The 25007-nt window shown below is 45.7% G+C and overlaps 1 protein-coding gene across 2 annotated transcripts in view; it reads right to left on the bottom strand.

The window, feature by feature from the left end:
• The window catches only part of MRE11 (MRE11 double strand break repair nuclease), a 594456-nt gene that overhangs the window by 178121 nt on the left and 391328 nt on the right, over positions 1–25007 (bottom strand). For both annotated transcript variants that reach the window (XM_077484966.1, XM_077484967.1), the window contains exon 16: positions 10054–10122. In XM_077484966.1, coding sequence (XP_077341092.1) covers positions 10054–10122 — 69 coding nt within the window. The remainder of the gene's footprint in view (positions 1–10053; positions 10123–25007) is intronic.

Raw genomic sequence — 25007 nt, 5'->3', positions numbered from 1 at the left:
TAATACCTCATCCTGTCCCCACTGTTCCCCGGGTAAGGGGTTTGGAGTGGGAGAGGGGGATCTAGCATGCTTCTTATCCCCTTTAATGGAGGATGCAATTAAAGCCGCTAATCTTCCTTCTAAGCCTACAGGGCAGAGGAAAATGCATCTTCAGTCACGTATACATGAGCTGAAGTGTGAGAAGCAGTTGCACCACCAATTGCTTCCAATGACTCACCCTGGCTTGACATGTTGGGTATGTCTGGAGAGGATGACATAGTGGAGGCATGTCTGGAGTTTCCAGCGCCTGGGGGTGGTTTTAGTGCCTTAGTAGTAAGCCTTGAAGCCATAGTGCAAAGCACAAAAAGCAAAGGTAATCTAAGAACTGTACTATTTATTTGAACAATAGTAGGAAGAACAGTGGTAGCATAGAATTATCTAATGCTAAGCAATACGTTTTTTCCTGTACTGTAAATGCACTGTGTAAACCCCTCACGTGCACCAGCGCTTCTGCGTCCTGTGGCAGCCTTGCTTCAGCTGCTCTGATAGACACTGTCTGTTTTCCAGAGTATCTTTAAGCTTTTTCAGGTGTGAGCCTGATTATCTATGCGCCACGCCCTTTTCTGTGCTTTAGCAAGAGTCACCACAGAGGGGAGGCAGGGAGGGGGAAGGGGATCTACACAGCCTTTTTATCAGCTTTTCTCCATCCCCGTGCATCGCAACGCTCACGGGGAACAGAGCCCGGCGGTGTGATGAATCAAGCGGAGGACGAGCCGCTCACAGTGCGGGCAGATATCGCTGCGATCCCGAGTCTGGCTCGGGGTTACCACTTTTGGTTCTGAATTTTCACCCCGAGCCAGACTCCGGAATACTGCCAGGGAGGTTAAACATAACATGTATCCCTATCCACTCAGTTTCCCCATTTAAGGGGAGAGGAGGACCCCCCCCCCCCATGCTGCTGAGACACACGCTGTATTAGCACAGATTTAAACAGGGTCTATACACTATTACTCGCTCTAGGGGAATTAAAGAGGGATTCCCCCAAAAAAAAAAATATTAAAAGCCAGCAGCTATAAATACTACAGCTGCTGACTTTTAATAAATGGACACTCACCTGTCCCGGGTTCCAGCGATGCCGATCGATCGCTCGGCCCTCGGCTGCTGCCGCCACCATTCTAGGTGAGGGAATCAGGAAGTGAAGCGAATCGGCCTCACTTCCCGATTCCCTAATGCGCATGCGCGAGTTGCGCCGCGCAATAGGAAATCTCCGCGCTATCACTGGGACCCGTGTGTGTCCCAGCAGACAGCGCGGCAGGGCAGGAAATGGCGTAGACTCCCACGGGAGTCTATGCCCGGAAGTGGGTGTAAATACCTGTCTTTGACAGGTATCTCCACCCCCCTCCCCCCTGAAAGGTGTCAATTGTGACACCGGAGGGGGGGGAGGGATCCGATCAGCGGAGGTTCCACTTTAGGGTGGAATCCCGCTTTAAGGCATTTTACAATATAATTGAAAGACAAGTCATAGGTGGACTTTGCAGTTCCTAAGCTTTCCTCTTACCTTTTCCTCGCTGCAGGATCATCACGGCGGGCAGCGTGGTTAAACCTTCAAAGACTGGAGCCCTTTTATTAGGGGTTCCACTCCTTTGGACCATGTATAACACCCCTCAGGACAACTTTAGGTAATGTAGCAAGACCAAAAAGAGTCCTGGTTCCTAGAGTCCAGTCCTCAAAGAGGAGCGTTACAGACAAAACCTTGTTCTTCTATGCGAGGCCCGGGTACCATCCTAGAGCCACAGTGGCGAGATGGATCCGGTTGTGGAGGCTTTTTAAATCCAGCATGGATCCCTCCTGGAGCTTCGCAGAGCACATCTTCACTCGTGCCAACACCTTTAGACACTGCCGAAAAAACTGAGGTACTCCTGGAAGGAGGAGGGATTATATAGGGGAGTCAACTTCCTGTATTGGGTGTGCCAGTGTCAACACCTGAAGGTAGCTATAACCCACTAAGCAAATATTTAGGGCTCTGTGTCCTATGATGTACAATAAAGAAATGCATTGATTACTGTAAAAATGTTACTGGCAGAGAAGGGGTTAACCATTAGGGGGCAATCAAGGGGTTAATGTGTTCCCTATTGTTTGCTCTAACTGAAGGGGGATGAGACTGTGCAGTATGAACAGACAATCTTGTCTATTCTCCCCTCAGAGAACCAGAAACTGTGTGTTTACACACAGATCCTGGTTCTCCCTGTGCCACGAGTGACCGCGGGAGCCCAGTGGTGACCGCGACCACTGGGCACTCGCATCGGCTCCGTAGTGGCCACAGGGCGAATGAAGAGACGTTACCTAACATTGTTTCGCCCAGCAGTGCCATTCTGCCACAGTACAACTGTGGCGGATGGTCGGCAAGTGGTTAAAGTGCAGTGATACGCATACAGATGCGCATTAACCCTTTCATGACTAATCCTATTTTTGGCATTTGGTGTTTATTTTTTTAGCAGAGACTCTAAAGAATAAAACGACCATTGTTGCAATATTTTATGTCACAAGGTATTTGCGCAGTGGTGTATTAAACGCAACTTTTTGGGAAAAGGGACACTTTCATGAATAAAAAAAAAAAAAGGAAACAGTAAAATTAGCCCATTTTTTTTGCATAATGTGAAAGATAATGTTACGCCAAGTAAATAGATACCAAACATGTCACATTTTATAGTTATACGCACTCGTGGAATCACGACAAACTATGGTACCTAAAAATCTCAATAGGTGACGCTTTAAAAAAAATTTCGGTTACCAGCTTAGAGTTACAGAGGAGGTCTAGTGCTAAAATTATTGCTTTCACTCTGACGATCGTGGCGATACCTCACATGTGTGATTTGAACACTGTTTACATTTACGGGCGCGACTTCCATATGCATTTTCTTTGCTTTGCGAGCTCAAGGACAGTGGGCGCTTTAAACATTTTTTTAAATTTTTTTATTTATTTTAAAATTTATAAATTGTTTTTTTTAAATAAATAAAAATTTTGATCACTTTTATTGCTGTCACAAGGAATGTAAACATCCCTTGTGACAGTAATAGGTGGTGACAGGTACTCTTTATGGAGGGATCGGGGGTCTAAAAAAACCCTGATCCCGCCTTTAAACTTCAAAGTATTCAGATCGCCGTTTTCGGCGATTCTGAATACTGAATATATTTTTCAATCCGGCGCCATTGGCAGCCGAGTAAACGGGAAGTGACGTCATGACGTCGCTTCCGTGCTTACCATTGGGAGACTGGAATGAAGCCGCTTACAGCTTTATTCCTGTCCCTCCCTAGCCGCCGGAGGCATCGGTGCTCCCGGTTGAACAGGAGCCCCGGTAGCCGCATCGGTTGTTATGGCTGGAAAGCCGATCGTCGGCTCTAAAAATCAGTACCTGGATGATGCCTGCGGGTACGGGCATTATCCCGCTATAACCCCCGGAAGCCTAGTACGCACATCTGCATACGCTCAGCGGCAAGGGTTTAACAGACAGTTGTACAGGCCCCCCAGATTAAGCAGTAAGTATACCTTTATGCAGTTTATAACCATGACTTGTCTGGTCACATAGCTCTCCCATAAAAAGTTCACATTTCATTATGTAGCCATGAGCAGAAGCTACGTATCAGAGGCCCTACAGACCAATCAGCTCACATGGTCCACTAGCAAAAAAATGGCTGCCTTTCTACTTCCTGTCTATACAGGAGTAGGCCATACTGAGCAAACCTGTGCCCTCTAGTGGCTGGAGGAGACACTACAGCCAAATACTCCTGAGAAGTACACAGAGCATGAATAAGAACACTGCCCCCAGTAGTCAGCGGGAAAACAGGCAGTCAGGTCTCTTTTTTTTTTTAGAGAGAGAAACTGCAAAATGCAGACGTACCAAAACTGCTGCAGGACTCCAACCTTCAATGATCACAGCAGGCTTTGTCATAAAAAAAGCCTGAGTCCCCCCTATCTGGGGTCCACTTCCCTGGACCTGTATAGCACCCTGCACGAAAACACCTTGGTTAGACCGTAAAGCTGCATTACAGGCAAACCTCAAGGAATCTTCTTTCCTTGTCCAATGAGGCTCGGTTACCATCCATTTTGGCTGACAGATTCTTAGTAGAACCATTTCAGACCCCCAAGTTTGCTCCAAGAGCACATGTATCACATCAGTGACCACCTTACAGACACTGGCAAAAATCTGAGGTACTTCCTGTGTAGGAGGGGTTATATAGGGGAGGACTTCCTGTTTGATTGATTTATTGATCTGCCATTGTCCATTCAACTATAGGTGGCGCATAACCCCCATAGTACTTACTGCAGCCGCTCTGTGTCCCCTGATGTATGATAAATATATATTTTTCCAATTTTCTGCAGGAATGGTAGCTCCCGGATTGGGTTCTGGAGTCCAGATGTTTAAAAGAGACTTGAGCGTGAAAAAGCCTCTAAACGTTGGGTCCAGATTTTACAGGTGACCGGCAGGCTGTGTGTGCAGGTGTGCACAGCATTCAAAATCAAGGCCTAACAGTTATTCAGTGCTCCACCTGGTAGATAGGAGATCCCCTGCTCAGAGGTCAGAGAGTCGGCCACAGCAACAGGGAGCTGAGAGAGAGAGAGGTACAGTGTTTGTATGTGAGCACAGTGGTGCTGTAAGATGATCTAAAAAAATGGGGAAAAGACCAAGCATGAGGTCAGCAGCAGTCATACTGCAAGAAGAAGCCAGGTGGCTTATAAGAGAAGTAGAACTAAACCTCTTTTGGCCCCACTTCTCCTGTAGGTCACAGGAGTGCACTTCGTTCTGCACTCCTGTGACCCATATTTATGTAGACTTAAGCCCGCTGTCATCACTCAGCCAGTCCAGACACTGGGGGCATGGCAAATTTATATGTCGGGATCCACCAAGATGTCTGACTGGAAGCTAGCGCAGGCTCTCAGAGAGCCTATGCCAACTGTTCCTGTCCCCTTCACAGCCCAGTGCTGGAGGGGGCAGAGCAGAGACCTAGTGACTGACAGTCAGGCTCTCTGCTCACTGAAGATGATGTGACCAAAAACCTAAACGATCAGTGATCTTTGATTGTACTAGGTTGCTTCTTAGTCTTAGAAGGTGATCGGTCATCCACCTAGGTGAGTATGTAGGTGTTTTTTTTCAAACCCTATACTTCTCTTTTGAAGGGGTTTTCCATTTTTGGTGTTGGAAACCCCTACAAGACGGTAACACTATAAATAACATTTAAATCTTTCCTTTAAATAAAAGTGGGCCACAAGTCCTCAAACAATATTTTTTGGCAGAAATAGCTGGAAAGCACTACACCTTGAGTGAAATCCCCAAAATATCAATATATGTATATATACACTCATACAAAAGCAAAGAGAGATTGAGAGAGACTCCCACATTCATTGATAGATATCTTTGTGGCATCACATGTGTTAACAGAATTTATTTAAGTTACAATATGAATCTTCCTGTTGTGACTTGAGGCAAGAATGGATGTCAACTGATAGTGCTACATTTTTAATAAAGTGTCATGAAGAGAAGTAATGAGGTCACTGCAAGCAATCCACAGGGAGAGCACAGGAGCCTCTAGTCTGTCTAGTAACTTGAACAAAAATGTCAAAGAAATTAACACATTAGCAGGCAAGTTCAATGGGCAAAACCGATAGCCAAAAGTGTAGGAAAATTGCAGCAGAAGTGTAGCAATGTGTAGAAGCCAAGGGTTCCTCGTTCAGTTTGTCTTCTGTAAACTAAAACCTGGTTATAAAAACTTGATTCCGAAACAATCTGTTGACTCAGAAATAAAGGCAGCTTAAAGTGTTTGTTAACCCAACCTTTAATATTCCTGATATGTGCCTGCTGTACCATGTACTTGTATGAAAACAAAGTATCCTGTTTTCTTTGTATTGCGTTCTTGATGTGGAATCCCTGGTGTTTCTGCCAGTACCTCTACTCTCCTATTAAAAACTGACCACACTAAGCAGGAAATACAGCATGTATACACCGCTCCTAAACTGTCCCTGCCATTGAAATCAATAGGCAGCGCTGCTTTGCGGGTGCTTTTAACCCCTTCTTTTGGGTTAAAAGAGCCCTAGTGCTTGCCCACACAGCGTCCATAAAGTGCTGCATAAACTATGCTTTACCGCTAACGTGTCCCACGCCCCAGTGTGAAATGGCTCTAAACTGAACGGGTTGTTTTACAAGGTGATCGTTTACCATAACTTTAAGTTATCCGGACATTTAGACCCCTTTCACACTGGGTTGTTTTGCAGGTGCTATTGCGCTAAAAATAGTGCCTGCAAACCGACTTGAAACAGCCGCTGCTGTCTCTCCAGTGTGGGAGCGGTGCGCTAGCAGGACGATAAAAAAAGTCCTGCTAGCAGTTTCTTTGGAGTGGTGTATACAACGCTCCTGTCCATTGAAATCAATGGGGCAGCGCGGCTATACCGCCAGCAAAGCGCCTCTGCAGTGGTTTTTAACTCTTTCTCGGCCACTAGAGGGGGGTAAAACTGTCTTGCTAGCGGCCGAATATCGCAGAAAATCCAACGCACCTCCCGCCCCAGTGTAAAAGGGGCCTTACAGAAAAAAATTAAGCTTGGTCCCGTCTCCCAAATGTCGTTATTGCAATATACAGTGAGGGTAAAAAGTATTTGATCCCCTGCTGATTTTGTACGCTTGCCCACTGACAAAGAAGTGATCAGTCTATAATTGTAATGGTAGGTTTTATTTTAATAGTGAGACAGAACAACGACAAAAATATCCAGTAAAACACATTTCAAAAAAGTTATAAATTGATTTACATTTTAAGGAGTGAAATAAGTATTTGATCCCCTATCAGTACAATTTCTGGATCCCAGGTGTCTTCTATACAAGTATTGAGCTGAGATTAGGAGCACTCTCTTAAAAGGAGTGCTCTTAATCTCAGCTTGTTACCTGTACAAAAGACACCTGTCCACAGAAGCAATCAATTAATCAGATTTCAATCTCTCCACTATGGCCAAGACCAAAGAGCTGTCAAAGGATGTCAGGGACAAGATTGCAGACCTACACAAGGCTGAAATGAGCTACAAGACCATCCACAAGCAGCTTGGTGAAAGGGTGGCAACAGTTGGTGTGAATATTCGCAAATGGAAGAAACTTAAAAAAATAACTGTAAAACTCCCTCAATCTGGTGCTCCATGCAAGACCTCACCTTGTGGAGTTTCAATGATCATGAGAACGGTAAGGAATCAGCCCAGAACTACACGGAAGAATCTTGTCAATGATCCCAAGGCAGCTGGGACCATAGTCACTAAGAAAATAATTGGTAACACACTATGCCGTCAAGGACTGAAATCCTGCAGTGTCTGCAAGGTCCCCCTGCTCAAAAAAGCACATGTACAGGCTCATCTGAAGTTTTCTAATGAACATCTGAATGATTCAGAGGAGAACTGGTTGAAAGTGTTGTGGTCAGATGAGACCAAAATCGAGTTCTTTGTCATCAACTCAACTCGCCGTGTTTGAAGAGGAGGAATGATGTTTATGACCCAAAGAACACCATCCCCACCATCAACCATGGAGGTGGAAACATTATGCTTTGGGGGTGTTTTTCTGCCAAGGAGACAGGACAATTTCACCTCATCAAAGGAATGATTGACAGGGCTACGTACCGTCAAATCTTGGGTGAGAACCTCCTTCCCTCAGCCAGGGTATTGAAAATGGGTCATGGATGGGTATTCCAGCATGGCAATGATCCAAAACACATGGCCAAGGCAACAAAGGAATGGCTCAAGAGGAAGCATCTTAAGGTTCTGGAGTGGCCTAGCCAGTCTCCAGACCTTAATCACATAGAAAATATGTGGAGGGAGCTAAAGGTTTGAGTTGCCAAATGTCAGCCTCGAAACCTTAATGACTTGGAGAGCATCTGCAAAGAGGAGTGGGAAAAAATCCCTCCTGAGATGTGTGCAAACCTGGTAGCCAACTACAAGAAACGTCTGACCTCTGTGATTGCCAACAAGTGTTTTGCCACCAAGTACTAAGTCATGTTTTGCAAAGGGGTCAAAAACATATTCACTCATTAAAATACAAATCAATTCATTCTTTTTTTGAAATGCGTTTTTGTGAATATTTTTGTTATTTTGTTTCTCACTATTAAAATAAACCTACCATTAAAATTATAGACTGATCATTTCTTTGTCAGCCGGCAAATGTACAAAATCAGCAGGGGATCAAATACTTTTTTCCCTCACCATAAGCCAGCCTGTCATACCGATAGGAAGACTCGGGAGAGCCGATCAACAGCTCTTCCTGTTTACACCATGATCAGCCATGATTGGACACAGCTGATCATGTGTCAGACTGACACACTGCAATAGTGATTGCCACGATGCGTGCCCCCGGGGGCGCGCAGCGGCTTGATATCCTGGCGACGTCATAGGACATCCAGTCAGGATATCACAACCACTTTGCCGCCGTCATATTGCTATATGGCGGGCGGCAAGTGGTTAAAATAATTTTTAGGGGCACGTAGTAAGGTAAATTTAGTTTTTTTTTGCTAATAACAACGCCTGACTTTACCATATATAAATAAGAAGCACAGCTGCACAAGATCTTGCATTCTCCAGTTTTTTTTTTTTTTAAATGACAGTTATTATTTCAGCCAATAAGCATTAAAAGTTACAAAATCATATTAATAAGGCTTAAAGTAAAACTAGAGCCAAAACCTTTTCTTTTTTTTTGGATAGCGTAAGGGAGTAAGGTTTTTTTTCCCCCTCTTTGTCCCAAATGGGAGATTTAACTTCACTTCCTGTCCCACAGTCAAAACAGGAAGTTAGAGGAAATCCCTGCAAATTAAGGGAATCCCTTGGGGAGCCCCAGGTCACCAGAACTAGTGTCCCCATTGGAAGATTTCCCCTCTATTACTTTTCTGGGGACAATCCAAAATGTCAGATTTTCTTTTACTTTTAATGACAATGGTAAACAAGACAAATAGAGGGAGTGAAAGAGAGATGACTGATGATGGGTTCTCTTCTGTTAACCCCCACCTGTCAGTCCTTTTTTACCTTTCAATGTGTCATTAAAACCACTTCATTAAAAACTATGGGGGTGCAGTGTGACTGCACACAAACTGAGAATCTAAGGAGCCACGCGGTTGTCACCAGAGAGACACTGGAGGTGTGGATGTTGCGATGCAAGGCAGCCCCCAGGTTGCGGTTCTCTAGAACATGGAGAGTATGCACAATCCGCTCAAGGTGAGATAAATGAGCTGAAAATACTCCACACATGGGTGTCCACCCCAGCTTGCCTCCTTAAAGAATACAATAGAAGAAATTGATGCACCCAACGGCTGGTCACTTTTACTGACTATATCACACACACAGGACACCGACAGGCAAATGGTTCTAACACTTTTCTGCCCTTTTGAAGGGGTGTAGGGAAGAGAAGACTACAGATAAACAAGTAAAACCTATGTAGGAGGATTTGTTTCACCTCTGTGCCTCATCGGAGGCTTTTCGCTTCACTGGGTATATGTGAGGGTTTTTACATCCACTTTAAAGCTTTATGAACTGAGCCTAAAATATCAGATTTTTCTCTCACTGTCTCGGGAGCCTTGTATAATGCAAAAATAGAGATCTGGTCTGCTTCTAATTGGAGAAACTTCACACAACCTGCAGAGCGGTAAGTCTGTGTTGTCACCAAAACATTAAATATTTTATATTTCTTTTACTTTATAAAGCAAAGTAGATTATACTGTTAGTATGTTATTTTCTCATGCAATATCCGATTAAAAAAACACACTGTACAAATAAGTCATATTATTAAGGCAGGAGATTTAGAAATGCCCCGTTCAGGCACTTTTGTTAATTTTTTTAAGGCTTTTACCAATTCAAATATCAAAAAGGTAAAGACGCTGTGACTTGGCAGCCTGTTCTAATCCGTTTCACTTGATTATACCAATTATCCATCTTTAGCCTGAAACACTTTTTTCTGCCATTAAAGAAAATAAAATCTTCATAAGACACCTACACAGTAATCAATTTTAAGTCAAGGTGTTTAAACAGAGTGCTAAGAATTTCTGGGAAAAGAACTAGAACCTTACCATCGAAGATGGACATATTTTTGGCGGCTGCTTTCGATGCGCGACCACTAGAGGGTGGTTCACCACTCCCTGCCAATGAAAATTCAAAATATGTATTAGGAAAATGAATGCAAGTATATAACTTATTAATAATGTTCTTGTATTTAATGTCTTAATATGTTCAGGGCTGAAATATGTTTCTTTGTACAGACAGGCACTCTTTTCATAATAAAACCAGTTGAACTACTCCAAAGACACCGATCTATCACTGTCTACTCACTCCTGCAAGTGAGCCAGGAGTATTAAAACTGAAGTCCAGTAAACTGTTGATTATATATCTGATGTACACATGCCCAGCCAGTTTGCTTTTTGGCAGTCTAAGTTAACAGACTCTTATAGATGTGTAGCAAGCAGTACACATGCTGAGAGATTCCTTACAGAGAGCCCGCCCATTATGGTACATAGCACCACCTGCTGGCTGAAAATGGTAAACATCAAACCCATTTTCACACTGAGGCACCGTCAGTAAAGCACCGATTTACTGTCGTTTTAGTGGCGCTTTTCGGGCCATTAGCAGCAGATACTAAAGAATCAGCTGTACACCAACATATCCCCTTGCTGGTGAGTATATAGAAAACTGAGCCCGCTACTATGTTAGGTGGCGGTATAAATCTCTAACATGCTCATGGAACTCAGTCGTTGGTGCTAATATATTTTTTATTATTTTGCAATTAAAAAAGAACAGAACAACATGTAATAATATAAAAAAACACAACACATTAGATTGTAAGCTCTAAGGAGCAGGGCCCTCTGATTCAACCTGTATTGAAATGTATTGTAACTGTACCGTTTGCCCTAACATTGTAAAGTGCTGCTCAAACTGTTGGCTATTAATCCTGTATAATAATAACAACACAAAGTATAGATCCTACAGATAGGGAATGCATTAATGCAAACTGAGTTGTTTTACAGAACCTAAAAGTGTTTAATGGAAAACAGCTGAGGGTATATTATGATACCATTATAAACAAGATACGAGATGTTTTTCTCAGAAATTACAGAAAAATTGTGCAGGCTTGCAATGCTGACCTCTTCTATTGAAGCAGTTTGGCAGTTATGCTGATCCATAGAGGGTTATTTATTATAGGAAAATCCACTTTTCGCTGCAAGTGCACTTAGAAGTAAAGTCGCTGTAGATCCGAGGGGGACACACAAGGAAAATAAATAACCGCATTTTAGCTTGCACATGATTGGATGATAAAAAATCAGCAGAGCTTCCACTCATTTCAGATCTACCCCTTAGATTTAAAGTGACTGCACTTCCAAATGCACTTTCAGTAGCCCCCATAGTCTGCAGTACTTTCACTGACCTGCACCAAGCATGCAACTGACTGACCTCAGCAATGGAATCCCCATATCGGTCTGAGGTTTCTTAAGCAAGAAACATGATTTTCTTTTCTTAGGAGCCTCTGGATAAATGGAGGAAGCCAGCAAAAGTCTGTTCACTGATCCACTTTAGCCAATAGAAACCCTGAAGTGGGGTTTATTAAGTCCCCTCTGGTTTCTGCTGTCACTTTTCCCACTTCTGGGGCCAGGGAAGAAGCTAATGGAGTGTGATCTGCACTTCATTAGCTTTAAAGAGGAACTGCAGTCTGCTCATATGATTTGTAATAAAAAACATCTTTGCCATTCTGAAGCTTCCCTCCAACCACTTTGCATATTATTTGATATATACTGTCATTCTATACTTGCCCAATATACTGCAGAAATCTCCCTCCACTGAGTCTGGCTGCATCCATTTTAACTGTGGGCAGCTGAAGCTGCTGCCTGTTCACTTCCTGGATTTGCACAGAGGCACACTTCCAGGTCTGCAGCTCTCATTGGCCCTCTTATGACTCCCCCGTTCCTGAAAAACTCTCACAAGAGAGAGATAGAGCTGTGCATGATGTCATACGCCTAGGCTTTTTATCAGACAAGAAACAGGAAGAGGGCTGTATAAGGTATTCACTGGCAGAAAAAAAAATGTTTTACTCTCCAAAGTTAAAACGACAACGGCAGAAGATTGAATAGATGAAAAAAAGACTGAAGGCCCATTGTAATAAAGTGCAGGGGAGGCATCGGTGGTTTAATAGACCTTTGATGTATCATTAAAGAGAACCTGCCAATATATATGCTATCACATAGAGGGGTAATTGCTCCCCTATGTAAAAGCAAAAAAGTTAAGTGAAAAAAATAAATGTGTAAAACAAAATTACACCCAAGCACTTGGAAAATGCCCCACCAGCAAAAAAAATGTTGGTCTCCTCCCCCAAATGCACGTACGTATGTAACACACAGGTCGGAGAAACCCATGTGCAAAAACATTGATTTTACTACATGTTACATACTACTGCGCACGCCCGATTAAAGTGGTTGTAAACCCTATTTTACAACCTTATGCTACAGGTAAGCCTTACCTGTAGCTACCCAGGATATCTCCTAAACCTGCATGGTTTAGGAGATATCCCGTCCCCTGCATGTGCCGATGACAGCGGTACATGCGCACTTGGAAAACTGAAGCAATGGCACCTATGTGCCGTTGCTGCAGTCTCCGTGCCGTTGCCGGCGGCTCCTACGCGCATGAGTGGGAGTGGCGCTGTGATTGGCTGGAGCCGCGATACCCGGAAGTAACGAGTGACGAGGACTGCTGCGGGAGCTTTGATCTGAGGTAAGCAGTACATAAGGAGCTAGTATGCTATGCATACTAACTCATTAAGCCTTTTTCTTGCAGGGTTTTATTTTTTCCCTTTTTTAAGAGGGTTTACTTCCTCTTTAAGAGCAGTATTTCTAGGGCCATTAGCAGTGATTAACCCCCGAACCGATGAATTGCGCACGATAAACCGGTTGTTTAAATATTGTGTGACCTACCACCATTTTATCTCCCAGCATTTATGCTTTTAGCAAATGTATACAGTTTGGGGGTTTTAACTAATCACCAGGCCTAACATGATTTTAACGTGTGTGAAGAAGAAAAAAATAAAATAAAAAGGCTCTGGCAGCAAAGGGGTTAAAACGGGTTAAATGCAGAGGGTATCATGAAAGGGTTCAAAAGGAATTTTTAATTTCTAAACACCATGCAGGCAAAAATTTGTTCAAATAAAAATGTTTAGCTCATTATCAGATGCCACGCTTTTAACAAACTTCTTAAAATGATGTAAAAAAACAAAAACGTCAAAACATCCCGAAATTAAATGCATGGGAAATCCGTCTTTTTTTTTTTTTTTTTTTTAAAACACTGTAAGTACAGAAAATTTCCCATCGATCCAGTGTGCTTCTAATTTTCTGTAGTGACCTGACAAAATATTTCCTTTGCTGTGCTAAAATCTCATACAGTGTTGTCAGCCTTGTCCAGTGCTCGCTGCCTCCATTCACACCACATACAGTCTCACCTCTTGACAATTCAAAATGCCTGATCTCCCTATCTGCCCAATTCACACCATTGCGTTGTAGTTGTGTGAGGTCAGTTTGCGCTGAAAAAAAATGCATGCAATACTTTTTAATTGCAGCTCATTGCAAGGCAATTAACGGTCTTGCACCATGCAAGCAGCAACTGAACTTTATGAGATGTCTGTGGGACATGTCTAAATAAGAAGAAAAAAACATGCAATTCGGTGAGATTGGCAAATCATCAATGTGCCGATCTCGGCCAGACCACAAAGTGTTCAGTAATTCAGAAAGGGAGAACAGGGTAGGGCTAATAACACTGTTTGGGATTTCAGTGCAGCAGAGGCAGAGTTGTGAGCTGAACACCACTCAACAAGTGGTTGTAAAGGCACAAGTTTTTTTTTTACCTTCATGCATTTTATGCTTGAAAGTATAAAACCTTGTATGTGTGCAGCAGCTCCCCTAATACTTACCTGAGCCCCATCTCCATCCAGTGATGTCTACAAGAACCTTGGCCCTCTGGGGACTTGCACTCCTGATCGGCGTTTGGCAACAGCGCAGCTGATTCAATCACAGCCAGTGGCCCAATCAGGATATGGAAGGGTTGGGCCAAGCCACGGCTCCATGTGTAAATGGACAAACAGAGTCACGGCTCCAGAGCGTGCCTGCTTGGATGCTCCCAGAGCAAGCTGCTTGCTATTGGGGCACCCGGCAGGTGGGAGGGGCCAGGAGCGCCGGCATAGGACCCAAGAAGAGGAGGATTGGGGCTGCTCTGTGCAAAAGCATTACACAGAGCAGGCAAGTATACCATGTTTGTTATTTTAATGTAAAATAAAATGAGGGTTTAGTAACACTTTGAAAGCTCACTGGATTTTATGAGGGATCAACATGTGTTTTCTATACTTGCTGTGTTTTTAAAAAGACAAAACATGGGGAAATGTACAAGAATTGCAGATATCTAAGTGTTTGTTTTTTTTATTGTGTCCAAAGATACACTTTATTATAATTGAGGTGCTAACCCATTCTTTGTTCTAAGGAATTTCTGTGGACTTTCCACATTGGGAAGTTACTGTACATGCAACAGTTAAAGTGGAATTAAACCTACACTATTGGGGGTCTCAATGTAATGTGCAAGAATTCACAGAAAACTTGCACATTACGTCTCACCTAAAGTACCTCCAATGGTTCTGTTCTCCAGTGATAATGAGTCCATTGCTCCTGTCACTGATGCATTCCCCTCCACCGTCAACTCCGCTGCTGATTCTTCCTCAGCTAGTGATAGCGATGGAGGTTGTGACTGCATGGTTGTAGGAATTTGTTTACGGCATCTAGCTCTAATGTCAGCATGCCATTAACCTCCCTGGCAGTGTGATTATGTCAGATTTTTTGCGTCTCAAAGCAGTACATTGTTTTGCATAGCAATTTGGCGTTTTATATTGTAGGCATGCAATTCTTAGGAATAACTCAACTAAATCTGTCCAAACACGAGTCTAATAGACATCCTGGCTTTGATAACGTTTGAAACGCGAAATCATAAATTATAATAACTATAAATAATCAACAAAAATAATAATAATAAAATGTATTCAATAATGTAATCAAATCAAAAACACTGAAATTTGCTCAGTTGCAGAATTGTCAATGTCGTCGCTTTCCCTACGAATCCCTATCGCTCAATTCTGCAAGTGATTCTTATTTACTATCACTGTCTTCTAGCTGGTCAAAAACCATTTATGATGTAAAGGGATGCTTTTTGGTTGCTATGGACATTCTCAAGTTTCCACACAGAAAGAACAGTATATATAATATAAAACGAATATAAAAAAAGGGACGCAAAATGATTTGATACAGTAATGTAATCTTACAGATTACAGTGTACTGTATGTGTTTTTCACTTTTTGAATTTGCCGCCGGGTTCTGCCCCCGTGCATTGTGACACTCCCAGGGAATGGAGCCTGGCACACACTATATCGGATGGAGCCCACGGACACAGCGGGGGGGACATGGTAAGTACCTGTACCTGGATACTACAATGCAATCCCAAGTGTGGCTCGGGATTACCGCTTTTGGTAGTGAAAAATCACCCCGAGCCACACTCGGGAATACCTCCAGGAAGGTTATGTGTAGTGGACATCTCGTCTGTCAAAAAAATTCTACAACCTGATCGTTTGTTTGTGGGACTAAAAGTAGAAGTTCAGCCAAAACAAACTAACTCTAAATATACTGGCAGCCACATTCTAAGACTTATGTATCTAGCATTGTAAAGTCCCAAAAATGCAATACATACCTTTTCTGTAGCCGCTCTGGTCCGGTCTCCAGCAGCGGATGCTGTGTGGAAGAGACAATCAACAATGGCTGAGAAATGCCTGGGAAGTGACGTCACGCATAGAATTATTATGGGGTGTCCATTGTCAGCTGCCTCTCCTGCACACGTCTACACAGAGGAGCAGCTGCTACCTCCACGCAGGACCGGACTGGCTGCAGAAAAGGTATGTACAGCGATTTTTGCTGTATTGGCTGAACTACTTTAAGTTTGTAAAAGACCTTCTTTGGCTTTTCAGAAGGAAATGGCAACAACAATTAACTATCAAGGACAGTTACGTACAGAGAAAAAAATAAAATAATAGGATTTTTTAAACAGCTTACCTGTAAAATCCTTTTCTTTGATGTACATCAGGCGAAACAGAGCCATAGTAATAGCTATATGGGTTATATCGGCGTATCAGGTGCTGGACACTGGCATGCCCCTTAAGGCGTGAACTTCCCCCATATAACCCCTCCCATTACTGGGAGTCCTCAGTTTTGTAGCCAAGCAATCAAAGTGTATAAGAAGAAGAAGGGAGGGACCTCTGTGTCCCCTGATGTACATCAAAGAAAATAGGATTTTTGTACTCACCGTGAAATCCTTTTCTCTGTAATTCACCGACTGACACAGCTCCTTTCTGTAACTAAATGGGTTGTATAGCCTGCCATTAGGAAAACTAGGCAAAATTATTACACAATACACAGAACTTTTAATCCCGCCTTATGGGGGCGGGCCCTGTGCTATCAACCCTCCTCACTGCTCCCAGCAGCTTCAGTACGTCAACAAGCAATATAACGTAGCGAAAAGGAGGGGTGGGTGCTGTGTCGGTTGGTGAATTACAGAGAAAAGGATTTTACGGTGAGTACAAAAATCATATTTTCTCTTATATTCAGCGACCGACACAGCTCCTCTCTGTAACTAAATGGGACGTCCTCAAGCAGTGCCAAACGAGGGGTGGGAAAAAACAGCATAAAAAACTTCATCCACCATGGCAAGTGGGAACTAGTGAAACCAAACCCACAAAAAAAAGCAGTGTGTGGAAAACCTCCACCATAAAACCAGGGATCCTCAACAGGAGTGATCCCCAAAACTGCAACATTGCGGAAGTAATGCAACAGTACTGCGTTTTTATTGAAAAAACAGGAAAAAACTCAATTGCAACTACATGGCCGCCTGCAAAACTTCACGGCCAAAACAAGCATCAGCCGATGCACTGACATCTACCTTGTAGAACTTGGTAAACGTATGGACAGACGACCAGGTCAGCGCTTTACACAACTGAGCGACAGACGCTTGGTGTCGGAACGCCCAAGACGCTCCGACTGCTATTGTAGAGTGGGCCGTGACTGGAAAGGAGGGTATCGGCCCCTTAAAGGTGTATGCTTGGACTACAACCTGTCTGATCCACCTGGATATGGTGGCCGACGAGACCGCCATGCCCTTCTTAGGACCAGCCACCGAAACAGTGAGTCTGACTTCCGAAAGGGAGCCGTGGCAGACAAGTAGACCTTCAGAGCTCTAACCACATTGAGAGCGTGAAGGGCCACCTCCTTGGGGTGCTTCGGCTTAGGACACAACGATGGTAATACAATGTCCTCATTGATATGAAAAGCCAAAACCACCTTGGGTAGAAAGAACGGTTGCGGACGCAACACCACCTTATCCCTGTGGATGACCAGATAAGGCGACTTGCCGGACAAGGGTGCCAATTCCGAAACTCTCCTGGCCGATGTGATGGCCACTAGAAAAACCACCTTCTGTGAAAGAGTCAACAGGGGAATCTCCCTGATATTCTCAAACGGCGGCTTCTGAAGCGCCGACAATACCAGGTTCAAATCCCATGGGGTAACGGAGGACGCACCGTAGGGACTACATGTCGTACCCCCTGAACAAAGGTACTCACTAATGAGTAAGACGCCAGGGGTCGCTGAAAAAAAAACAACAGCCAAGGCTGAAATTTGCCCCTTAATGGTGCTCAATGACAATTTCTGGTCCACTCCATGCTGTAGAAACAGCAGGATCCTCGATATAGAAAAGGAGCACGGATGCAACCCTTTCTTCTAACACATAGAGATGTAGGCCTTCCAGGTACGATGGTATATCTTCTGTGAAGAAGATTTCTGCGCCCTCAGCATAGTTGGAATCACCGAGTCCGACAGACCAGGCCAATCTGGGGAAACCAGGATTACTGGAATCCCCTCAGCTTCCACTCTGCGAAGTAGACGTGGCAACAGTTTTAGTGGAGGAAAGGCATATATCAGTTGGTACTGATCCCACTGAGCCACCAGCGCGACTGACACGTCTGCCCATGGATCCCTTGTCCTGGACACAAATCTCAGCACCTTCCGTTTGAGACGGGAGGCCAAGAGATCCACATCTGGCGTGCCCCATTTCAAGCACAGCAGCTGGAATATCTCCGGATGCAACGCCCATTCTCCTGGGTCCAGCATCTGACGACACAGGTAGTCCGCCTGCCAATTTTCCAACCCCGGTATGTAAATGGCTGACGGGGCCGGAACGTGTCACTCTGCTCACCGAAGCATGTGAGCGACCTCCCGAGCAGCGGCTAAGCTTCTGGATCCCCCTTGGTGATTTATGTACGCCACGGCCGTGGTGTTGTCTGACTGTATCCTGGTCAGACGCCCTTGAAGACACGTCGACCACGTGGAGGCACAGCCTGATCGCTCTCAATTCGAGCAGATTGATCGGCAACTTGGATTACTCCATCGACCAGAGGCCCTGAGCCGACTGAATCCCCATCACTCCACCCCAGGCGGACAGACTGGCGTCTGTAGTGATCACCATCCAGTTCAGAGGAAGAAACGATTTTCCTGACTGAATCACCGGGGACCTCAACCACTAGATCAGGGAATCCCTGACTGGTTGGCTCACCTGGATCTGCCGATCCAGGGACAATGGAGATTTGTCCCATTTTGTCAATATCTCCTTCTGCAGGACTCTGGTGTGGAACTGGGCATAAGGTACTGCCTCGAAGGAGGCCACCATGAGCCCCAGCACTCGCATGCAAAAGCGGAGCGACGACCACTTGCGGTTCATCAGCAGATTGACCGTTTCGCTTCCCTGGAGTCCAATAGCAACCCCAGGTACTCCAGATGCTGAGTTGGTACAACCACCGACTTCTTTAGGTTCAACAGCCACCCAAATTCTTGCAGGGTCTGCATGGTGATCGCCACATCCTCCTCTAATTCTTAGGCAGAAGATGCTCTCAGGAGGAGATCGTCTAGGTAAGCCAGGATCGTGATCCCACGCTGCCTTAGCAACGCCAATACTGGAGCCAGTAACTTGGCAAAAGACTCGGGGGGCTGATGCCAGGCCAAAAGGAAGAGCCAAACTGGTAGTGGGCTTCCCCTACTGCCAAACGCAGAAATTTTTGATGCCAAAGGCAAATGGGTATGTGCAGGTAAGCATCCTGGATGTCCAAGGATGCCAGGAAGTCCCCTTGATGGAGTGCAGTGACAACTGAGCGAACTGATTCCATTCTGAACCTCTGCACCTTTACAAAGCGATTGAGGGCTTTTAAGTCCAAGAATGGACGTACCCCTTCCTTCTTGGGAACCATAAACAGATTTGAGTAAAACCCCTGGAAGCGTTCTGATTCCGGAACCGGTACAATCACCCCCTGATTCAGCAAGTCCCTTACCGCCCCTAACAGAGCCTCCCGGCGAACCGGGGACACGGGTATGCTGGAGGGGAAGAATCTATCTTGTAGCCTGTGGAAATCAGATTGCAGACCCATTGGTCGGATAACCCGGCTGCAAACTCCCGAAGACGACCCCCCAACCGATAAGTGGGTGGGGGCAAACCTTCATGCGTTAGCACTTTTGGTTGCAGGCCTGTTAGGCTTGCGGTTCCAGGGATGCTTCTGACCTTCCGCGGGCATCCTGTCGGGCTGGGGCGTTTTGCCGAAGCACCGGGTGGACGAAAAGGCCGCTTGTGAGCGGAAAAAGAGGGCCCTTGCATGCGGCGAGGCTCCTTGGCCTTCCTGGCCTGTGGGAGTAGTGTACTCTTACCACCAGTGGCATTCTTAATAATGTCATCCAACGAGGCTCCAAAGAGCTGCTCGCCAAGGAAGGGAAGATCCGTCGGGGCTGTCTTGGATGCCTGGTCAGCAGACCAGCATTTCAGCCAAATTAAGCACCTCAGCTGACACTGAAGCCTTGGATTACAGAGGGAGAGTATCCAGGGCCGCGTCACAAACGTACTTAAGGCCTTGCACTAGTTGGTCTGCTAGCTCCACGCAGACAGGGGAGGCGTTTTGCTCTCCCTATTTGCGGTGCAAACATTTTGTCCATTCAGTCAGTGTCTGCGACACCAGTGTGGATGCCAGTACAGGTCGCACGGCTGACCCCACAACCGTAAGTAAGGAACGAGCCACCGTCTCAGCCTTCCTATCTGCGGGATCCTTGAATGTAGGAGTCCCCTCAACCGGGATCATGGTTACTTTATCTAACCTGGATACTGGGGGGTCCACGACCAGAGGAGCCGAACACTTTTTGAGAAGGCTGTCCTCAAAGGGGTAACGCACCGCCAAATTTTTGGGGACCGAAAAGGGGCGACCCCATTCCCTGTAGATGAATTTGTCAAAATAAGTAAAAATAAGTCAAATACGGGAACACCTTAGGTGAACGTGCTGGCTTTTGGGACCCAAAAGGGACCGGTACATCAGCAGAGGGATCCGCTGGCCCTTGAATCTTCAGGGTATCACGCACAGCTGTGATGAGTGCTCCAACAAGCGCTTTGTCGCATCCTCACTGTCCGAATGGTCCTGGTCAGCCACGTCTGATAGGTCAGAGCAGGGGCCACCAGCCACAGCAGGGCCCGAGTCTGCATCAGAGCTCTCCCCAGAGGACGGGGGGGCAGGGGCCTCTTACGTGCACCTTTCCTTCCACGTACCGCAAGGACCGCCGTCAGGGTGTCCATGCGCACCGCGCTATCCGCAGGTGACCCGGTTGCTATAGCCTGGATTTCAGGGGAAGAAACACCAGCTTCTGAAGCCATGCTGACCTGTCTGCAACCCGCAAGGGGACTTAGGACAGTGAAGGTCCCACCCTCCTGCTGCCGTCGCGTGGGGGGGGTACTTAGCGCTAGACTCACCCCCCTGGGGCATTCTGGGAATGTCACTAGCAGTGCCTGTAGTCCCTAGGAGGTTCCCAGTTGCAGAGAGGAGAAAACTGTGTCAGCAGCAGCTGCTTATAACAGCGGTGAAACGTTCTGCAGAGCTAGCTTCAGCGTTCAGCAAGGAGCCATCCAGCGTCCTGTACACACAGTGGACACAGGAAACAGCAAGTGAGAGCACATGTAAAGCTGCCACAAGAGAACTGCGGTGAAAAGAGCGCTCAGGCTTCAAGAAAATGTCCGCCAATGTAACTAAACAGGAGATTGTAAGGAAGATGGCTGCTGAAGCTCACCAGGGGAATACAGGCTTTCCCACATCCAAGATAGCCGCCGGACAGCGCCATGCGGTGACAGAACAAAACTAGAAATGTGCTGCCTGCCTATAACCAGAACAACCTCCACAAACACTTTTGGGACCCCCCAGACTGGGACCAAGCCAGCCGCACAGAGCCACCACAGGTGAGAAACCAGCGAACACACACACACCGCCCGCAGCCACCCCCCTCAGAGGGGGGAAGGAGGGGTGATAGGGACTTGGGAGAGAAAATAGGGAGGTGAGGTGGCCCCCGAATCGACCAACAGGGAATGCCTAGCTGCTCCCCCCACCGAGGCAGGGAGATCCATACTTACCAGTCCTGAAGAGCTGGGAGACATTTCATCACAGACCTACTCCTGCGCAGTTACAGGGTAGCTGTTGGCCCGGTATACTGTGATCCAGACAGCAGTAGCCCGGTCATATGTATACCCCAGGGCATTGAAGTTCACCGACCACCTCTTGAGCTGAGGCATGTCGTGGCCTGCCGAGCTTTAGCTGCGGCCTGCTCACGCTCGATGGATGGACTGGGGAGACTACAAGGATATCATTAACCAGCCTGTCACCCAGCCGGCAGTTGATAGAAGATCCCAGGATCTTTCATCTTGCGCAAAAATCATCAAACCTGCAGCAAAAACATGGACCGAGAGGGCCCGCAGGGTTCCTAGGTCATTCTCCTTACTAGGCAAAATAAAAACTGAAGCTGCTGGGAGCAGTGAGGAGGGTTGATAGCACAGGGTCCGCCCCCTGGGGCGGGATTAAAAGTTCTGTGTATTGTGTAACAATTTTGCCTAGTTCTCCTAATGGCAGGCTATACAACCCATTTAGTTACAGAGGAGCTGTGTCGGTCAGTGAATATAAGAGAAAAGGATTTTACAGGTAAGCGGTTTTAAAAATCCTATTTTCTTTTCTTACATCGCGGGACACAGAGCCATAGTAATAACTATATGGGATGTCCCATAGCAACGGCAACTGAAGGGAGGGGGGACAGAATCAAGGAAACAGGAGGCCAGAGGACTCATACTGCAGCCTGCAGTGTATGTTGTTCCCAAAGGCAATATCCTCATGACCTTTAATATTGATTTGATAAAATCAGATAAACGTCTGTACCGAAAACCAAGTTGCGGTCTTACAGATCTGAGCCATAGAGGCCTGATGATGCACCATCCAAGAGGCACTAATCGGCCTGGATGAGTGTGCTCTTAATATGAGAAGGAACAATTTCTTCTTTAAGCTGAAGCTTAAACTGCATGCAGGGCACTGGATAAAGCATTTGGGACAAAAGGGATGTGAAATTATTTGATAAAGTAATGTAATCTTACAGATTACAGGATACTGTATGTGTTTTTCACTTTTTGAATTTGCCGCCGGGCTCTGCCCCCGTGCATTGTGACACTCGCAGGGAATGGAGCCTGGCACACACTACATCGGATGGAGCCCGTGGACACAGCGGGGGGACATGGTAAATACCTGTACCTGGATACTGCAATGCAATCCCATGTGTGGCTCAGGGGGTTACCGCTTTTGATAGTGAATAATCATCCCGAGCCACACTCGGGAATACCTCCAGGGAGGTTAAGTGTAGTGGACATCTTGTCTCCCAAAAAAATTCTACAACCTTCTAGCGGATCCCTTTGTTTGACATAAAGTTGTCGGCCTTATTTATGAATGTGGACGCGAATAGGTCCATGTCCGGAGTACCTCATCTGACATATTGCTAGGAAAATGTCGGGGTGAAGAGATCATTCTCCCGGAAATAATTGTTGGCGTCTCAGGTTGTACGCCTGAAATATTAAAATTGCCGATAGGCAAGGGGTGTTGTGTTCTGCCAAAGCTAGAACATTATTCACCTCTTTTTTGGGCTGCACGACTTCTCGTGCCTCCCCTGGTGATGGATGTAGGCCACCACCGTGGCTCTGTCAGACTGAATCCTGTCAGGACAGTCCTGTAATCTGACTGCCAAGATTCTATGGCCAGATGTACTGCCTGAAACTTCCTTCAAAGTTAATAGGTAAGGTCCTCTAACCTGGACCATCTCCCCTGGACAGAATCTTCTTCCAGGGCTGCTCCCCAGCTTAGAAGGCTGGCATCTGTTAACACCTTGCAGGATAAAGATTTTCCCTCCTGCTGGATAACAACCACCAATTTAGGCTCTGACCTATGTTGGGAGCCAAGCGAATTGGAAACAAACAAGGCCTGAATCCTCTTTATTCCAGACCAACAGGGTGGTATCTTGAAGCAGTCTTTGAATAAAACTGCGTGTAAGGGACCGACCCCTGAAGGAGGCCACCATTTCCATTTCCCCTAAAAATCTCCTGCAGCCGAATGAAGGAATTATCCTTTATAAGTTGAATTAGTCCTACAATTGAACTGATTCACGTCTGGTGTAAGAATACGTTCTTCTGTATGGTATCTATAACCAGCCCCCAAGTAACCTCCTTGATGGTTTTAAGGAGAATCTTTCTAGGCTGAGAATCCAACCTAGAGATTTCAGATATCTACAGCTGAGATCAGACTCTGTTTTTAGACCTGAGACTGAATGATCAATTAAAAGTAGATCCTTTTAATAGGCTAGGGCCCTTATGCCTTGAGCCCTTAACCTGGCTAAAGGAGGTGCCAGAATCTTTCAGAACACTCGTAGTGCTGTGGCTAAGCCAGATGGCAGTGCCACGATTGAAAAAATGATTTTATATTTCAAACCGCAGAAATTTCTGGTAAGCGGAAAACTTTGGCACATGGAGATATGCAACTCCTCTCCTTGTAGGATGGACACAGCCGATCGAAATATGAAAGGACCGGATGTTCAAGTGACGATTCAGATCTCCGAGATCTAGAATGGGTCTTACCTCTCTGTTTGGCTCTGAGACCTTAAAAGATCTGCACCAAAAAAAACCCTGTTCCACTAAGGGAATCTCTGAAATCACCGACTGGGATAACAGCTGATCCAGAGGCCAGAGAGACTTCTCTTCTTTCCTTTCCTTTTTTGTTTCTCTGGGACCTTAGGAGCATTCTTTGAGGAGACAGACACTCTTGCATAAAGACTGCCGCATCAGCAGCCCAGAGGACCCCACAGGCAGCACCCAAACAGGACCCGAACCCCAGACCCTCAGATCAAAAGCCGACTGGGCCATACGGGCTCTTGAAACTCTAGACGTAGCCTAGAGAAGAAAAACTCAGAAATCCCTCTGCTCTTAACATTGTTCCTGCCAGACTGAAAATCGCAGGACCCTTCCCCTCAACCAAACGAGTGGGGGTGCTCCTTCATGAGAAGGCCTTAGCATTCTGCTTTATGGACTTTCTGCCACCAAGAACCTGGTGCTGTCCCTGGGAACTAAGGCATAGGAGAGGCTGCACGATTAAAGGAGAACTGTCTGAACCTCCTTTTATTGGTAAAGAGATCTGTACCCCTTTTGGATGTACTTATCCACTCTAAATAGTCGTACCCCAGAAAGGGACACAGACTGGCTAAGGGTTTTCCCCTGGTGCTTCGGCTGATTAATATTTCAGCCACGGATCTCTGCAAAAATTCACTAGTCCAAGTCTAAGCCATAGGGCTTAAACGACCAAGTCCTTCATAGCATCTGTGAGACACAGTGTGTCAAATACAACAGACCCTTGCCGGGCCTGCTCATCAGGCAGAACTTTCAGGTATCTCACACCTGTTCCTTAACCCCTTGGAGTCCATATTCCAATGCATTGGCATGACTCAAAATGTGCTCCACCAAAATAGTGGAGCAGACGTTAAAGGGTTAATGGACTGAGCTACTCCAATTGCAGCCAGAACTGCAAAGACATCTT

Source organism: Lithobates pipiens, unplaced genomic scaffold (assembly GCF_037356315.1).
Source record: "Lithobates pipiens isolate NorthernLeopardFrog02 unplaced genomic scaffold, aLitPip1_a1.2 Scaffold_17, whole genome shotgun sequence".
Classification (NCBI taxonomy): domain Eukaryota; kingdom Metazoa; phylum Chordata; class Amphibia; order Anura; family Ranidae; genus Lithobates; species Lithobates pipiens.
This window is presented reverse-complemented; position numbering and strand designations above follow the sequence as displayed.